An 18,157-nucleotide genomic window follows, 5' to 3' on the forward strand; every position below is an offset into this window, starting at 1 on the left:
TCTTGCAGCCTAAAGCGGTCGCGCTCGTGATGCAGCATGATGATTCCAACTAAACAAAGTGCCCGCGATAATCGTGTCACCATCGTCGCAACGGGCGGCCTCTACTCATTGGGGCCTTGTGAAAACTAGATCCTGGAATCGGGGCTCATTCGAGGGCACTAACATCTCGACGCGGGAGCGCGTAATGCTCAAATTTTTTTAACCTTGCGAGCTTTACTTTGAGCTGAATAAAAACACCATGCAAAAATGGTTTGCAATAACACGACTGAAATACGCATTTTTCGTCATTCTTTACACATTCTACATTGATAGTTTGCGGTCAACTGTTCAAGACAAACAAGATTCATAATTAATTTTTTTTTTTAACTGGCAAATTGGGTGCATTTCAAAAATATGTCTTCCTGGTAAAGACGAGAGAACTGGCTACAATCTGCGCTACTTGAATTTGAGTAGATCACGCTGTTCTTTTCTTAAACGTACGCCCTTAAAGCACTATCAATCTGCACAGGCGAGGCTTGAATCGTTGTTAGGCTGCAGCAGTGAAACAGAAAATCATAACAGGAAACTGCCAGTGGATCAGTATTGGTGCATACTGTAGTGTATGCGCAGTTTAGCTACTGAGGGTGATTACGCATGATCCCGAATGACTGTGTGAACTCGCTGCTTGGCTACTTTTGACTTGAGCTGCCATTGATTTTTTCTTGCAATAACCAACAGTAAACGTAGTTGTCATTATGCCCATATTTGAGAGGTACAACTGTAATCCAGTTTAAACTGAACATCAGTCTCTGGCACGAAATATGAGCTGTACATACACAGTCGGCTGAAAAGCTTCTGTACTTTAACTTGCACGCAGTATATCGTTTGTCGGCTGAAAGCAACTAAGGTCTCAGAGTTGAAAGCTTGAAAAGTGACATTGATGGACCTTGCATATCTCAATTCACCGGAAAATGCATCGTAACACAATATGCATGCAACAGCATCCTTTTGACTTGTGAGTAAGTGGAATCGACTTGCTCGAATCGTTACTTCCTATTCCCCGCATTCAGAATTAAAGGGGGGGGGGGGGGGGGGGGGGGAAGGCGCGCTAAGAGAGAATTTTTGTTTGTATTTAGCTGCGGATAGGACACTCGAGCACATTGGGCAGATGGGCGCGGTTTTTTTTTCTTTTGCTCAATGATTATTGAGCAGGCTAGAAACACGAACGTTCGGTTTGTGTTTTGCTATTTATAGATTGCTGTAATATCAACATTGTCATCATCATTAGCCTGACTACGCCCACTGCAGAACAAAGGCCTCTCCCTTGGTCATGTGCTAGCTGCGGCTTTTATATAATGCGGAGTAACTCAGATTCTTATTGCAATACAGATATTTGCCGATTATGCACGCGATGAAAAAACTTGTACTGCGTTTCATGCGTCAATTTTTAGTAAGGCTGTCGCACAATGCAGAGCATTAGTGCAGAGTGCAACATCACTTGCGTGACACAGTATCTGGTCACACACCTGGAAATACTGTTTCCATCACCATCATCCCCAGCAGCAGCAGCCGAATTGAGCTCGCTGCAGAGTGAAGACCCTCTTCATAGCGATTTTCCTAATAAATTACTAATAGAACAATTCCTGCCCTCGTCCAGCCATTGCCATGTTAATTATTGCTTGCTTTGTCGGCCACCCTCAATTATGTTTTCCTTCTCACGCGGACGCCCTAATAGAATTAGGGCAACGATAGTGCTGAATGAGATCCTGACTGGAAGATTTTGGAAGGGGTAGGCGACAATGCAGCAAATTTATGTCGTCAATCAATTTGGATCGAAATATGCAAGAAACAACGCGTTCCTATGTGCATAGTCAGGAAGGTTGTTGACGCAGAAGAGGAAGAAGCGATCAGCACATCAGCACATCCGTGGGTATGTGCCATTCAGCCCGAGGACACCATCATCATCATCATCATCATCATCACATCCGCACAACGATGTAACCGCTTGGTGGTGGTGGTGGTGTTAGAAACTTTATCAAAGCAAAGATGTTAAGCCCTTTATTTGCCTGGGCCCCCGCACGGCCCCACCCGCGATCAAAAGTTCATGCGATGGTGGTCTGACGACCGGCGGTCTTCACTATACTGCCTCTGCCTCGAGGTTGTGTCAAGCCATGACAACATATGGCATTCATGAATTGCAAAAAAAGCATTTGATTCAGTAAAAATGGCAGCCATCGAGCAGGCAGTGTGCAGCCAAGGCGTCGTAGTCACTTGAATGACTCTCAACACGAAAGCCCCCATTGTCGCTTTGCCATTCTGCGTGAGCATCCAATCTGCTCAATTATCACATTTCTGAAGCTTTCACGCCCGATGCGAACAGCCCAAAACCCGCGCTCAAAGGCAAGCTTGAGTTGAAGGAAGCATCCTTGTTTAGTCTTCTTACTCAGTTTGTAGAGCAGACAACACAACCGTTGAAATGCCACCCATAAATAGGGATTAGATGCACTAGTATAACCCGTGTAAGCCAACATCATGAGATTAACTTTGGACTGACTGACGCCCAAGAATGTTTACTACTGCGCTAGATATACAGTTTAGGCCCCTTGTTTAATGTGGATTCTGACAGTTTTAAAAGGCTTTCCTTCTCTCTAGCTCCATTCGGAAAGCGTTCGTTTATGTGTCGGTGGAGCAAAAAACCAAAGCGTTAAACTGAAGCTGGCCGCGCATAGTGGAATTCTGGGGAATAGACTGCGGACAAGTGCACAGAATTTATGTTCTTAATAAAATTGATTGCAGAACTCTTTTATCTTTGTTCTTTAGCAAATGGCGCATTTGTTGGGGCCAAAAAAAAAATGAATCTTTTTTTTTTTTTGTCGCGCTATTCGATTCAAACTCATTACGTCAAAACTGAAATGAATTCTGTGATTACCGTCTGAATGTGAGATCCGGGGTTGGCTATAGCCTCAGAGATGCGCATTTCAAACTCCCTCTGGATGCCATCGCAGCTTTGTCCAAATTGCCGGTGTTGGTGATACGGGCATTTGCTTTTTGTTTTTTTTTGTCCTAGCTCATAAGGACTCCGTCTTGAGGGAAAGTATAGCTTCTTTGAGATCGGGATGCGGTAATCCATCAGTGTAGGCCAGTGTCAATCTGGCCGCAATGATCCTTTAAATCATGCAGTGCTTATTTTAGACATTTCCGTCCAGCTGGTCCGTTCCGTTCCCGTGACTGTTTCACGGCGGCTGTAGTCGCATACAGTCGTCTATAACACTGCACAATGCCTTTTCGGTCAATAATTCGACTCGTACAAAAATTCCGCAAAACAAATATCCTCGTTCTTCAAGCGGAACATTGTTTTTATTGTTGCTGAGAAGCATTATCTTGCAAAGCGTTGTGAGAAGCAAGCAAAACCGCAGAGTCAGCATTTTCTGACGGCCCAGTCTTGCACCTTGATCAGACGTATCGCACTCTGTAGCCATACTGTGTGGCCAATTTTTTCCCCAGCACCTCTTGTCATTTGTGTTCGCTGGTCTACTTTGTCGTAAGTATCATTACCTTCGCCATAGCACTAAAATGACAAATCGTCATAAAAAGGCTCTACGAATTTACCTGCAAATTCATGGGCAATGCAATAGCAATGAGTAGGCTGATTCCGATTCAATAAATTCATGATAATTTATTATAAAAAGAGAATACCTCTAGCCCGAAGCATATTTGTCATCCTAATGTGCGATTTATGGAGCCATTCTACACTCTATAAAAAATAAGAACGGCTTCTTGATTTAACCATCTCTGTTAGTAAAGGCAGCAGGGGACAATGCAATGATGCACTCAGAACTAAATTATGCATCTGAAGCCAATTTGGCGCTTATCATGTAACAAATGCTTTCTAGTAAAAGTAGACAGGAATACAAACTCAAATGAACGACCAGGCTGTGGTTGATATTCAGCAGTATAAGATTTAGGGTGGCTTCAATCATACCGTGTTGCATAAGGCTCATGGTAACAGAGAAAAAAGTATCCATCTTGAGCCAGTATAACCACAATTCATATCTTTCCCCTGTGCCTGATTCACCTGTAACAACATTCAGAGGCCACGCTTTGAGAGACACGGCGTTCACTGTATGTTCCATGTTACGGTACGCCTATGACGGTCACTGAGTTGCACTCAAGACTGTGTGGCTTCTAAATATCTTTAGGGTGTCGAATATACCAGTGTTTTCATTCCCTATACGCACTGCAGTTCGCACGAACAATAGTCCTCAGGGCGCTGAGATTGAGAGGAGTAAAATCAGCTTATGTCCACACAGAGGTCGCGATCGGCAAGGCTACGTGCAGTGGCGGCGACCGTAGACAAGACCATCCCTGACGAAGGAAGCTAAACTGAAACCACGGAGAGAACACTCACCGGTTCTTGGCCGCTGCCGCCCTGTCCCTCTGTCGGCGGTTCTTGAACCAGTTGCCCACCTGGGTGGGCGTGAGCCCCGTGGCCTGGGCCAGTTCGCGCTTCTTGGTCGGGTTGGGGTACGGGTCCTGGAGGTACCACTCGCGCAGCAGCGACCGCGTGCGCTCCTTGAAGCAGTGCGTCTTCTGCTCGCCGTCCCAGATGGTGCGGGGCAGGGGAAACTTCTTGCGCACCCGGTACTTGTCCACGGGTCCCAGAGGCCTGCCGCGCAGCTTCTCGGCTTCTTGGTAGTGCGCCTCGAGCCACATAGCCTGCAGCTTGGCGTGCGAGCCTCTGGCGAACCGGTGGCCCTCCAGGATCCGGTACAGCTCGCGGAAGTTGCCCGCGTGGAAGGCTACCAGCGCCCGGGCCCGGAGCACCGCCTCGCTCTTGTTCAGCTCGGCGCAGTTGGGGTGGGCCACTGGCAGCGACCAGAGGAAGCGGCCCAGCCGCTCCACGTCGCCGCTCTCCTCGAGCGTCTCGCACACGGCGGCCACCTGGCCCACGGAGAAGTTGAGCGTCGGCAGCATCAGCATCGGAGGAGCGGCGGCCGCCGACGCGGGAAACACGGCGGCCGGAGCGGGCGCGGGCCCCAACGCCATGCTCGTCGTGCGCTTGTGGCAGCAATCTAGCACGCTCCCCTCGTAACGTCGTCGCCGAGGCGGGGCCAATCAGCTCATGGCCGGCTCAGCCGGTGATGCAGGCGGCCCGCTGGCTCGCGCTCCACTGTGCCGGCGATGATAGGGCCGGGCTTGGGGAGGCGAGCCGGCTCATCGGGGATCGGTGGCGCCGCCCTCTTCGCCGAGGCTCGCCGGGCAGCGTCGCCGTGGATACCGTCCCCCCCGCCAATGGCATATCACTGTGCGAGACCCCTTCTTTCCACGCTCCTCTCTTTCCTGCGGCGCGCGTCCACGCACCCCCCACCACCTCCGGACGGCCGCCTCAATACGCGAGCCGAGGAGCCGCTCGCGCCGGTGAGCGTGCAATGCAAACGGCGCATGCGCCAATGGCCTCGCGGCGCATGCGCACAAGGGGACTCGGCGCGCGCGCGCGCTCTCGCCGATTTCGCGGTCGGCTTTCGCGGGAACGTCGCCACAGACGGCTTTCAGCCGGTGCGCGGTGCAGTTCGGTGCGTGTGTCCGCTCCGGAGGCTGTGTGTTCGGTGGCCGCCATTTTCATTGCGCTTGCCGTCAACGTGGCTGAAAACAACCAACGGGTTTCGAACCTCCTATTTGTGCGTGGTGGCCTGCTGTGACTGCCGACGTAGTTACGATTGCTCCGGTGAGTGGCGGCTCGTGTTCCCTACGTTTTGCTGGATAAGGTGCATGTTTCCGATCGCTGTTCCCAGGTACCTGGTTTGATTTTTCGTTGGCTAAATCTAAACATGTCCGCTGTTAATGAAAATTTAACATTGCCTGATTATGAACGTCTGGCACTAAACTGGAATAATTATTTGAGGCTTTGGTCGTTAAGCTTTTACCACTGACAGATGATTTAGCCGGGCAAACTCTATTATCGTCATGTTTACATGGCGTGTCTACAAGACTGCTATGTTTGGTAACAAGCATTTTAGCCTAAGCATTTAACAGTCTCGAGATTTACTGATTACGCGTGTCTAAACGTTTTGCAGTCTACTTCTGCTTCTGGGATGGCAGTTGACTAGAGATAGTAACTGATATTTTACAAGTATAGTGTTTAGTGATTCAGTTTCAATTACGCGGAGACCATATACCTGCCTTTTTGCACATTTCTGACTGTTCTCACGCATGTATCCGGCAAATTAGACGCGGTGGTTGAATGTACCATGCGAATTTGACACGGTTCATTCTAAATTAAACAGGGTGTCACGTACTCGCCTGCGCCCATTTTACATACAAAGTCTATATAGATCTACAAAACAAAGATGTCATGGCCGCGCGTTATGAACACGATTACAAGATGCTTCAAGGGCAAGTGGGTACAACATACGTTGTGTGTAAATGGCTTCCTTGTGTATGCGTTGCTGGGAACAAGTATTTCAGATTAATTAACTTTCTACCCGCTTAATTTTCCACCCGCGTTGACGATGTATGTTTTTCAGTTTGCATCATGAGGGTGGGCACAGCCACTGTTCTGCTGTAGTTAAACGAAAAGCTGCTACCTATATCATGAACGTAGGCTTTCTAGCGCGTGCTTAACTGCTTATGCCACTGCAACTGACGCACACCACCCTACAAATTCTACACTTCTAAAATTCGCTTCTTGTCGAAAAGGCTTTGGCTTCTAAATGCGCAAGTGCTACTGCATCCACAGTTTTCAACTGCGCACATTCGTGAAATCGATAGCTGCGGATTACAGAGTTAGGACCACTTGTAATCCTTTCTAGATGCCGAAATAAAATTCAGCGATGGTTTTACCTGATTGTTTTAGACGGAACGGTGGTGAATGGCGCATGCAGATATTACGCTTTGCTGTCAATTCAGCTAGTTTGGTAAATGTCTGCGGAGCTATGCTGTCTGCACTAAATAAGTTTCGAATATTTGCCGCACCAATCACGGCATGCATATAGCGAACGCTACACCCCTTTTAATGTCGTTTGACGAAGAGCGCTCAATCCGGGGATGCTGTGTTCTGCTGCATGAAAGTATGCCTCGCAGCGTTGTTTCCTTTTCAAGGTGAAGATTTCCGAATTTTCCTCTAAAACGAGACTTTGCAAGCGTTGCGCCTGCATTCTTTTCGATGCTTATGTTTTCGTTTCATTCTTTTGAGGGGTGAGTGTTGGGGGACAAAGTAAAGCTCTGAGAAACCTGTTACCTATAACGATACATTGCCTTCCGCCACACAGTGTACGAGGCTTCCGTTAGTGTTGTTACACGAATGTTCCTTTTCTGTGTGGACCTGAATGAAATCTTTTTGTTGTTGTACCACAGTAGACAGTATGCATCGCTGTATGTAGAAACAGTCTTTTCTTTTGATTGTGGCATGTACTACCCCTCAGGGATTTAATAGCGCTGAGCTTGCGACCCGCTTTCTGGCGCAGTGGCTATAGGGCGCTCGACTACTGAGCCGCAGTACCCGAGTCAGAACGCGGCCGCGTTTCGATGAAGGCGAAATGCGCCATGTGCTGTGAAATGTCCGTGCACATTAACGAACCCCTGGTGGTCTAATGGTTCCGGCGCCACCCACTACGGCACCTCTTTCTTCTTTCCCTCTGACCTTTCTGCCTTCCCTCACGACACGGTTGAAGTGTCCACCGAGTAGTGAGACAGTTACTGCGCCTTTAATTTCCTCAAAACCAAGTTTCATTTTTTTTTTTCAGAGCTTCTGAATCTGAATCTGAATGACTGCGTATTTTTATTACAAAAATAACTGTAAGAGGGGCTATTTTTCGTGGCAAGCCGCTTTGCCACTGTATGTCTAATCAAAAACTAACCCCAACAGGCCGATAAAATTTCTACGCAATTGGGATTCAGCCATAGAGAGTGATGGACCTTCGAAAATGCGCTGTCTCTGCTCAGGTGGTCTAAGTCGGTCCGCGATTGGCGGATGCAGTTATGGGAGGGAAAAAAAGGGGGGCGGGGAAGTTCGCAGCTGTAGGTGGGGTTAAAGTTCACCAGGCTTTAAAATAAATTGTATGCACTCCTCTCTGTCACAACCTTGGCCGTATATTAAGACTTCAAAGCAAAGCTTTTGGACAGATTGAGAGGTTCACTTCGGGCAAATATTTTGCGGTTGAAGACAAAACTGTTCCACCTCACTTTGCCGTGCACGTCGTCATTAAGGTCGTAAACGTTGCTTATTTGTCACAACGAGTTAGAAAGACAAAAAGGGGGAAATGGCTATTTTCTCAAAATACTAACATTTTCGGAGGGTGCGCGCAGTGTAATGGACCTAAGAGGCAAGCAACCCTATACAATATGCAGAGTGGGTATATTAACTGCTGTGGAGTGAAACAGATATAATATACATTGTATTCGCCATAACGCATTTACAGCACTGGAATGCACGGCAGCCGCTGGTGGCAATATTAACGCCAATGGCGATAACAAGCATATAATCATCGCTGTTACATTAAACTGCCTGTGACCCGTGCGAGTATCGCTCGCGCATGTTTCGAGCAGCTTAGTTTTTACGCTTAGTTCATTCCGCTCTATTTTTGGTGTTATTTTTTCTGATTTTAGCATAGGATGAGACTCCGATTGGGGCAGTAAGTGAAGGCTGAAACATCGCGCCGAACGTAGCCGGACATCGATGGGCGCTTTAGTATAACTGCGTGCTATGCGCGGCTCTTATAATTACGAATCTGGATATCGCGTTTGAGAAAGGAGTCGGGCTGAAAATGTTTTTATGCAGTCCACAAGTTCAGCTTGTCCTTCGTCAATTCGGAAGATGGTTTGGATTGGTTTATGGGGTTTAACGTCCCAAAGCGACTAAGGCTATGAGAGACGCCGTAGTGGAAAGCTCCGGAAATTTCGACCACCTGGGGTTCTTTAACGTGCACTGACGTCGCGCAGTACACGACGCACGCCTTTTGTGTTGAGGTCTTCTTCCTCGTGTCATGACAGTTTCACATCTGTCAAATATTGCTTTGCTGTTTTAGGGAAATTGTTGATTTTTGTAATAGTATTGATTTCTAATAGTAGTTATAGTATATTCAGTTAGGTGCATTGCTGTATGCTTCGTGCATATGTTTTTTTATCGCTTTCTTGCCAGCCTCATATGTCGAATCAATTGGTTTGGTTTACGGTTTGCGGTGTTTTACGTCCCAAAACAATTTAGGCTATGTGAGCCGCCTTAGTGGAGGGCTCCGGGTTACTTCGACCACCTGGGGTTCTTTAGCGTGCATTGACATCGCAGTTCTCGAGCCTTGAACATTTCTCCTCCATCGAAATGCGACAGCCGTTGCAGGGATCGAACCCGCGTCTTTCGGTTCAGCAGCCGAACACCATAACCACTGAGCCACCGCGGCAGCTTGAATTCAGTTGATATATTGCGCCTTTGTCATGACAAAACAAAATTTTTATTTGTTAATGCATCGCTGCCATGGAATAAATGAATCGTATCGTTCCGAGAGCTATGTAAATCCTTTAGCTGGAATTTTGTTAAGTATGCGTAAACACTGGCAATGCCAAATATTCATGCAGTGTTTTTAGGGCAGCCGCTCGCACTTTTTTCCCTTGCTGCTTTGCAAGGGAACAGTGGACCTATAACTAATACAGACTGATGCTGCTGTTCTGTATGCGGGAGGGTAACTAATTTTGCTGTTTCACCAGCTGATGCTTGTTAATAATTTTCCCTCGCCGTCTTGCAGGACACCGACAGTGCGCCCGGGACCCCTTACAAGCAATAAAGTCTTTCTTCCTGGTTGTGCATACCGACGTACAGTCTCTCCTGCGTGAATTTTGTTGATCGATATGAAAGCTTTACTGTTAAACACTTTTGTTACTTCCTTCTGTCATACCTGCATAAGCAAGTCGTAATAGTAAGTTTTTATCATATTACGCATTGGTTGTTGCGCAGATTATTCAGTCTTCACAACGCGTGACAGCCTCACACAAATTATGCTTCAAATCTATCAACACCGTTTGCCATAATTGCAATGATTACAAGTGGAATGGTCGCTTAAACTGTTCGTAAAACCGTAAATGTTCTGCACTCTTAGCACGTGACCATGAAATTAATCTTTCCTGTCATAAATAACCTTTTGTACTAACAAAAAACATTTGTGACGACGAATTGTTTATTTTCTGTTATTTGCCATTGTGTAATTCCACATAAACTAACTTCTACTGTCGGGTGAAACAAATACAAAAATAAAATTATCCTCATAAAGCTGCCCATTCTTTTTTGAGAGCCATATAGAGCAAGCAAGTGGCACCGGAGGAAAAGACAAAGTGGTGAGTACGCATGAATACTGTTACACATGTTACATTTACTTACCTATCTCTCTAAGGATTTTTTTATTTTTCATTAAAATCAACATTAACCTCCCACCCTTTGAACGACACTACATTTTTCGAAAATTACAGTGCTCCGCTTCTCTTTCACGTTCCACTAAACAATGCCTCGATGGACCATTGCAGTTGCACTCATCGAGTCATCCGGTTTCTGGCGCCGTCAAGTGTTCCCGCTGTTAAACAACGGAAACCGTTATACTATATTTTTTGCGAATGCAGTTAAAGTTGCAGTCTATAAATACTTCACGGCGAACAAATCTCGCGACACAGAGGAGACAGGCTGTTTAGTGCTCCCCTATTCCGCGAGAAAGTTTCACACTGATATGCTGCATTTATACAACAGGCACTGGAACAAGGACAAGCTTAAGTGAATGTGTATTGGATTGCAGAGAAAATGTGATGCAGCCCAGTCTTGCGGCAGAGATCTCTTCAGCACCCGTCCTGTCGTCAGTGTTTCTTCTCTTGTCTCCGTCTGTTTTCGCGATGGTCATTTCCAATCATATCCCACCAACTCGCCCAGTCAGCAATTTAGATAAAGATCTCTGCACTGTATAGTGCACTAGGCAGGCGCACCAACACTGTGTAGAACGGGTACCCATATACATGTTAGGTATTGGTAACGTCCCTCAGTAAGTCTGAATTCCACCCGTTAGTCCTTACCCGATACATACCGCAGATACAGCGAACAACGTACTGTGCTTTAAGAGATATTTCCGCAAATTAAAATCGACATTTCGTTAAGAATTATTCGCGGCAAAAATTTTTCGTGCCTTGTATGCGATTTGAGAAAATTGTATAGGTTGCCGAGAAAATTATGTCGTTTACAGTATTCCTGTAGTTTCCACCCACAAAGAGAGAGAAGATCGTGCAAGGAGAAAGTGCATGCATAGTTGCTGTCTCAGTGGACACCTCAATCACGGTGTGAGGAAAGCGATGAGATGAACAGGAAGAGAGAAACACAATGCTCAGAATATGCCATTCGCCGATGTGGTATACGTAAGACAACCGTTCCCTAAGTATACCTTATTCGTCTCCGCGGGACCTCTTGTGTCAGCTATCATCCTCCAGCAGTCTATTATGCATCAATAGATATGGTCTGATTGTTCCCAAGATCGTTTTCCTCGGTGCGGAGCGCAGCCTACAATGGGAGATGATAAACGCAGTGAAGTAGCTCTCATATGCACATTCAAGCAGCACACGGCCCTCTCTCGAAGCATCATTAAGCCAAGGACGGGGACTTGCAAGCCTGCAAGCACAGCCATGCGGACATGCAAGCAACGGCTCCGGAGTAGCACGCCGTGAGTAATTGAAAGCAGCCGTCGCAATCAGCGGTGGCCCGTTTAGAAGCACGCGCCGTGGCACACGCATGGGGGAGACAGAATTATGCACTGCCTTGTCAGGTCTCCACGCAACCATGTTCACTGCGAATGCGGCGGCGTTTGCCGCATGTAAATATAATGCGTCGGCCTTCTGCGTATACCTACACTGCAAACCGAAAAACACCCGGATAGGAGTAAATGGCTCATCGCGTAGCGCACTCCCGAAAAGGGGTTTTTATACTCCTCAGAATAGGAGTATATCGTCTACTCCTCTGCTTGAAGGGATACTTTCGGAGTGCTAGAAGGAGTAAAGTGTTACCGCTCTGCAGACGGGAGTTTATTTAGGAGTAAAGTTGTGATCACAAATGAGTTAGCATGGCAATTAATAGAAGTATTATATACTCCTTTGCAGCTACTTTTATAGTACATTTCAGGAGTACGTGCCTGTTCCTTTTAAGTAGTTTTGACAGGAAATTTTTGGAGAAATTTTTCTTACTATAGGGTTACATTTATGATTCCCAGATGAGTATATTACTTCACTTGATGCGGAAGCCGATTTGAAATAAAGTATTCTTATGGAAGGCTCATTTTAGAGCTTGATATTCCAGGATAAATGCGTCGATGAACTTACAGTGATTTATTTCAAACAATATTTTATTGGGTACAAAACATTTGAGACATGTGTTCGGCAGCTTGCTTTCGACGGTTACAGAGAACCAACGTCTTGGCCCCTGTAGAAAAGAAGAGTGCCTTAACCCACGCTGTCTTTGGGTACATAATTTAAATACCCAAAGGAATGAAAATAGAGATGCCACACTTGAAAGCAAGGAGGGAACCTTGAAATGCTTCGCTGTCAACATACAGGCTCCTTCTGAAAGAAAGATTAGAAAAACAAATGCATCAGTGGAATTGCACCTCTAAGCTTGAAGTATGACGTGCTTCAAGTGTAGAAGTCAACCGTTCAGAGTGCACTTTTCAATAAAGTAGGTATTATTGAAGTTTAAACGTTTTTCATGACAAAAGATTAGCTAGCAGAACATAGTAGGTAATCAACTAGCTAATACATACCTGTACCCTGTCGGATGACAGCGGCTAAATGCGGTTTTCAGGGAATCACAAATTCCAGAGAGCCGCTTTCGTAAACGTTAAGGCAATACGGCGAATGGGAAGCAGCATCGATAGGGAACATTTTTTCCGCAAAGCATAAAACTGAAAAAAAATAAAATGGTCTTACTGAGGCACTTGCGCATTCGCGCTGCCTTTGGCTGCGTTCCTGCACCGAAAGAGGCGTCGAGATATATTTTTTTTTACTTGTCAGAGGTTCCTCATGCTTTTCAGGCACCATATCAGAACCAATTACTGAAATCAAAACATGCAAACAAAAGACAGCGCTTTGCATACACGCAGCGGAAGCTTACATGCAATTTCCTTGATGGGAGAGCCCGCAGCTACGCATTTTCAGGACGTCCTCATTCTGTGTATAGGCCAAAGGCAGGGCAAGGGTGACTGACATAGCAGGCATTGTTAGGAATAGAAAGCTGCCACCAGACCCACCCTCCCGCCGCCACCTGTCTTCTGTTAAGCTTTGCCCTCACATTCGTGGCCAGGGTTCAAAAGAAAACATTCTAGACAGGTCTATCTGGCTGGGAAAGGAATATACTTTCGGGAAAGAACGCCAACCAGAAAAAAAAAAACATGTTTGGGAATCTTCTTGGTTCTTTCAGCAGGTGTGACTGCGAGTGAGTCACAGCTTGCCTTTTTTAAGCTTTCGGTTAGTCATCCGCCGGGTCACTGATCGTAGACAGTTGATGCAAGGATAGTTCCCTCGAAGTCAGTCTTGTCAACCCGCGCGTCCTTCCTTGTTCATTTGTTTGACATCCGCTTTGTGCTGCTTCAGTTTTTCTGGGAAATGCTTGCTTTCGCCAATGTACTACGTCCAGCACGAGCAGGTGATCTCGTACACTGGCGTAAGCTTTATTCTTTTTCTTTCGCTGCCTTCCTGGGATCAGCAGTCTGAACCGGAACGCTTGCCTCCACGAGTTTCACATAATGGAATGTGTTCGGAAACTGCACGCGAAGTGGAAACTTCTTTTAACATTTTTCAAATGCGAAGAGCTTACAAGATACCACATTTTGGAACTAGACGCCTAACCATCCAGAAAAGGCAGCGTTCAGTATGGTTGAAACCTCATGTCCACTGCCGAAAATCGCTGCAACGTTAAGATGCCACCAACTCGGAAAATGTAACAGTTTAGCTAATCTCCGTGAGCGCTAAGGCGTCGCCATGTCCTGTGCTATGACTGAAAAGAATAAAATCGCTTGCATTGTTTGCATAACAAGGCCCTCTTAAAACACAAGAAAGGAAGCAACCGATTAGGGCACGGTTCTCAGCACTGTTCGCAATAACGTGACAAAAATTCACAGACCCCAAGGCTGTGCATTTTCACCTGTCATTGCCTGTACAGCTTTTCCATATTCATGGGACGTGAACGCATGAAGAAAATTTGGTCCCTAGAAGAACTGACCGTACTTCCAGCTGTACATGTTAGCGTAACAGCCACGACTGCAGTGCCACACTCTTTTTTTCAGCCGCATGCAACAACAAATTTCTCAGATACTTACTTCATGCCTGCTGTGTGAGTTGGCTCCACCGGACCACAATGAAGCCTTTGCTGTTTTGCTGTTCTCGTTAAGCCTTTCATCTCGGCGCACCCGTGGTTCACAGCAAGTCTACGCACACTGAAAAGGGAGCGGCGTTAAGTGCATGCGCGTCTATGGCATCAAAGGAGAGTTTAATACTGCTTACCAGAACACACGACGATGATAATCCGGTCTTTAGTATTCTTGCAATACAGCGAAAGAACGAGGGGCCGACGATGTCGAGAAAACTGGTGCGTCACACACACATCGCCATGTCGGCGCGGCGAAACGGCAGCAGCCAACACTTGTATGCTGCGTAGACAATGAATGACTAGCCGCTGCTTCTGCACATATTGCTGGCTTGAGTGAGACGTTCATTGCAGCACGTTGCTGCTAAGGTCGATGATGTCCAGTCTTACGTCACGACAAGAGCGCGCAAAGGAGCGGGTGGCAAACTGGCGGCTTCGGGGAGGTCGACGCGTCACACACCGCCATGTTGGCTCGGCTGAGCTCGGCTGGCTAAGCCTCTCGCAGACTGCCGTCGCAGGCGATGCAACACCAAGCGTTCTCCGAATACACTGGGGGCTTCACAGGCACTGTCTGTGGCGCACCTTGGTGCGCGAGGTTGCGGCGATCCGGTGTCTTGTAACATGACAAACGTGCGTGAAGCAGCAAAAGCACAGGCGAGCAGGCAGCGACGACAGAGCCGGCGTCGTCACCTGCAAGTGCAGCGAACCGGCAGCTGCCACTAGGCGGCGGGCAGACACTAAGGAGTGCATAAAGGGCCTGAAGGAGTATTGAAGCCGACATACTCCTTCTTGGAAAAGTAGTAAAATCATGTAAATGCTTTATTTTACTCCTCGATTTCGCGACGGCAGTAAAAAAGGAGGATTTCCTCTTTTTTACTACTTAAAGTCGATTGCGCAATTTTCAATAAGGAGTTTAAAAGCGGACACTAGCCATTTATATTCCTATTTGGGCTTATTTGTGTTTACAGTGTATAGCGGCGGTAATGCATACAGGGTCTGTTCTGAAAGTAGTAGGACTGGTTTTTTCCTGGGTGAACGGGCGGACGAGAGGTGGTCTGCGCGTGCAGGATATTGGGAATGCTGGGGAAAATCGGCAGTCGGCTCTCGGCCGTTTAAGAGAGGAGGTCGCTTGTACTGTGAACCTCTGTCGAAACGTCTCGTCACGCAGAATCATCGAGCGTTTACTGGATCAGCGATACGCGATCATATTTTGAGTAAATCTTGGTAAAACGGGCAAAGAGACTCACAAAATGATTAAGGAGGCCTACGTTTACGCTTCCATGGGTAGATCAGGTGTTTTTTGAGTGGCACAAGTTGTTCCGAGAAGGTAAGGAAAGAGTAGATGAAGACGACCGCTCCAGACGCCCTTCAACCAGCAAGACCAACGAAAATGTGTAGCGAGTGAAACATTTACTTAACAATGATCGTAGAATGAGTATCAGAATGATTGCTGATGACTTGAGCATTCCTCAAACCCACGTTTTTGAGATCGTGACAGAAAACTTATCCATTAAGAAAGCGTGCGCGAAGTTGGTGCCGGGAGTGTTGTCAGAGGAGGAAAAGGCCAACCGGTAGGATCTTCTTCATCATGTGAATGAGGACCCCAATTTTTTGCCCAGCACAAGGCGGCAACGCTGCCTCTGCCCCCCTATATTCTCGACTTGGCCCCACCAGACTTTTTTCTATTCGCAAGAATAAAATCGACGCTCAAGGGGAAACATCACGGATCGGTAGAGGTGGTTCAACAGGCCGTGACGAGGGAGCTAAACAGCATTCCGGTCCAGGCGTTCGGAGGCGTACGAAAACTGTAAAACTCATTGGCAGCAGCGTGTAGGTGCGGAAGGGTGCTACCTCGAAAAATTGTAATCGTTTGTACTATTCTCTTGAATAAATTTTGTTTAAAAAATGAGTCCTACTACTTTCAGAACAGACCATGTATATTTGCACCGAGTTTGACTGCAGCAATCTTATAGCAAACAGCGCGAAAGACACAGAGATAATTTGCTGTATTTTTCTTTCGACTTTGTGAATTCTTTCAAAGCAATAGTTTCTTTTTAAATTTAGCTTACCGACTTGGCCAGTTTTCCTTTATTTTTGTGGCCAGCAACAATTCTACAATTTTCTTGACTGTGTAACCCTTGTAAAAATGGTCTTTAGACATTCTATAGCCTTCTTCTTGACTCTATTGACTTCCTATAGATATTGCTTTTTGTCTAGTCATAGTCTATAGACCGTCTATAGACAAAAGTCCACTAAAAGTGCATGGCCATAAATCTATAGATTGTCTATAGACTGTCTATGGCATTTGTATTGCCATACTCCTATCTATAGACAGTGTACAGACTTTATAGACAGAAGTCTATAGAAACTCTATAGAATTTCTAAAACTATTTTTGTAAGGGAAGGCTGAGGCTTTCCGTGCTGCAGCCAGTTTTGCGTGAGGGGTCACGCTCATTACAAGCAGCGAAAAAATATCATTATTCAAGGAGTAATGTCGCAGCAAATCTGCCAATGTTTTAGTGCTCGGTGCTTCCCGTGAACATTAAAGAATTGGTATGTCTCGCCTTGTCGCGATTGGCTTTAACAGCCTATACAGGTCGACGTTAATACGCTGGTGCACTCTCCGTCACCCATCCGGTTTTCCAAGAACGTCCGTGTCTTTTAAACTTTGCCCATAAGGAGCTTGTATATAAGTTGCAGTCGCACAGACAGAAAATGGTAGCTGTACGACTTCAAGAGCTCATGAAAGTAAATTTGCTATGGGGTACACAATAAAACAGTACAAATCACTTTCCACTGACACACAAAGGAGACAGTATGCACTGAAGCTTTACCCCCTGGTACTCTCATTCGAATGACTCTTGCCATCTATAGTCCACATGTTCAAACGCTTAAGTGCCCAGTGCGTTTGGCAATAACGTGTGTAATAATTGTCAGTTGATATTGTATGTGTACGATTGATACGTTAGTATGCGTTACGCTGATCAAGTGTTGCAAATCTGTGCATAAAACTATCAACCTATTCTTCCGCCCAGAAGAGAGAAGATTAATTAAATTTAACCAATCCAACCCATTTTATAGTTCTTATTTAAAGGCAAAAAATATTGTAATGAAATTGAAGGTCATGGATATAGAAGGCGAAGGCAGTTTTGAAACTTTCGCAATCGGCCTAGTAGTTCGAAATATCGAGTAAAAAGAGACTTTTGAAACCTCGTCTTGTAAGCTTTCCAGTGTTGCACGTTCATAAAATGGCGTCGCTGTACGTGGTATCCTCACCGAAATCTCGTTAATATCTTCTACTTCATATTATACGCTAAATGTATCTTTATTTCACGCATTGCATATGAGAAGGACGCCATTTCCGATATGCGCATTGTGGGAAAGCCAACTTAACGAGCTCTTGAAGGCGCATTTTTCTCCTAATATTTCGAACCACAATGTCGATTCAAAAAATTTAGAAATATTAAAAGCTCATTAGTTAAATTTAGTTCATTAACAGCCTTCTAGTTGAGCTCTATCATGTACGCAATGTACGCCTTGTTGTGCAATCCACGGGCACAGATTGCACTGACGTCTCTCTCACGGTTTTTAAAATAAAGATTTTTTGCCTAAACAAATCCTTATATTAAGAAACACCAAAGCTTAAAAGCCTCTAACGCAAGAGACAAAAGAGAACTGATAGAGCTATCCAAGCTAAACAATAAGCGTAATTTAACCAAGAGAGAGAGAATCGATCATGCTCTAAGGAGCGAAGGTAGCCTAAAAGCGGTGATGAGGAAACTAGGCATAGGAAAAAGTCAGATGCATGAG

The 18,157-nt window shown here is 45.9% G+C and overlaps 1 protein-coding gene and 1 long non-coding RNA gene across 2 annotated transcripts in view; both read right to left on the reverse strand.

Annotated features, from left to right (window-relative positions):
* Positions 1–5,326, reverse strand: part of LOC149332739 (homeobox protein SIX6-like) — an 81,052-nt gene extending 75,726 nt beyond the window's left edge. Inside the window, exon 1 of the mRNA XM_089558320.1 lies at positions 4,388–5,326. Coding sequence (XP_089414446.1) covers positions 4,388–5,025 — 638 coding nt within the window. The 5' untranslated portion in view covers positions 5,026–5,326. The remainder of the gene's footprint in view (positions 1–4,387) is intronic.
* A 6,985-nt stretch (positions 5,327–12,311) lies between these two features.
* Positions 12,312–15,319, reverse strand: LOC149332740 (uncharacterized). The gene is made up of 3 exons (XR_016285254.1): positions 14,485–15,319; positions 14,301–14,417; positions 12,312–12,549 (listed from the first exon to the last, which is right to left on the reverse strand). It is a non-coding gene; the product is annotated as an uncharacterized LOC149332740 (long non-coding RNA).
* Positions 15,320–18,157: the final 2,838 nt, after the last annotated feature.

The sequence above is a fragment of the Amblyomma mixtum genome, chromosome 8 (assembly GCF_055824585.1).
Source record: "Amblyomma mixtum isolate Tamu chromosome 8, ASM5582458v1, whole genome shotgun sequence".
NCBI lineage: Eukaryota > Metazoa > Arthropoda > Arachnida > Ixodida > Ixodidae > Amblyomma > Amblyomma mixtum.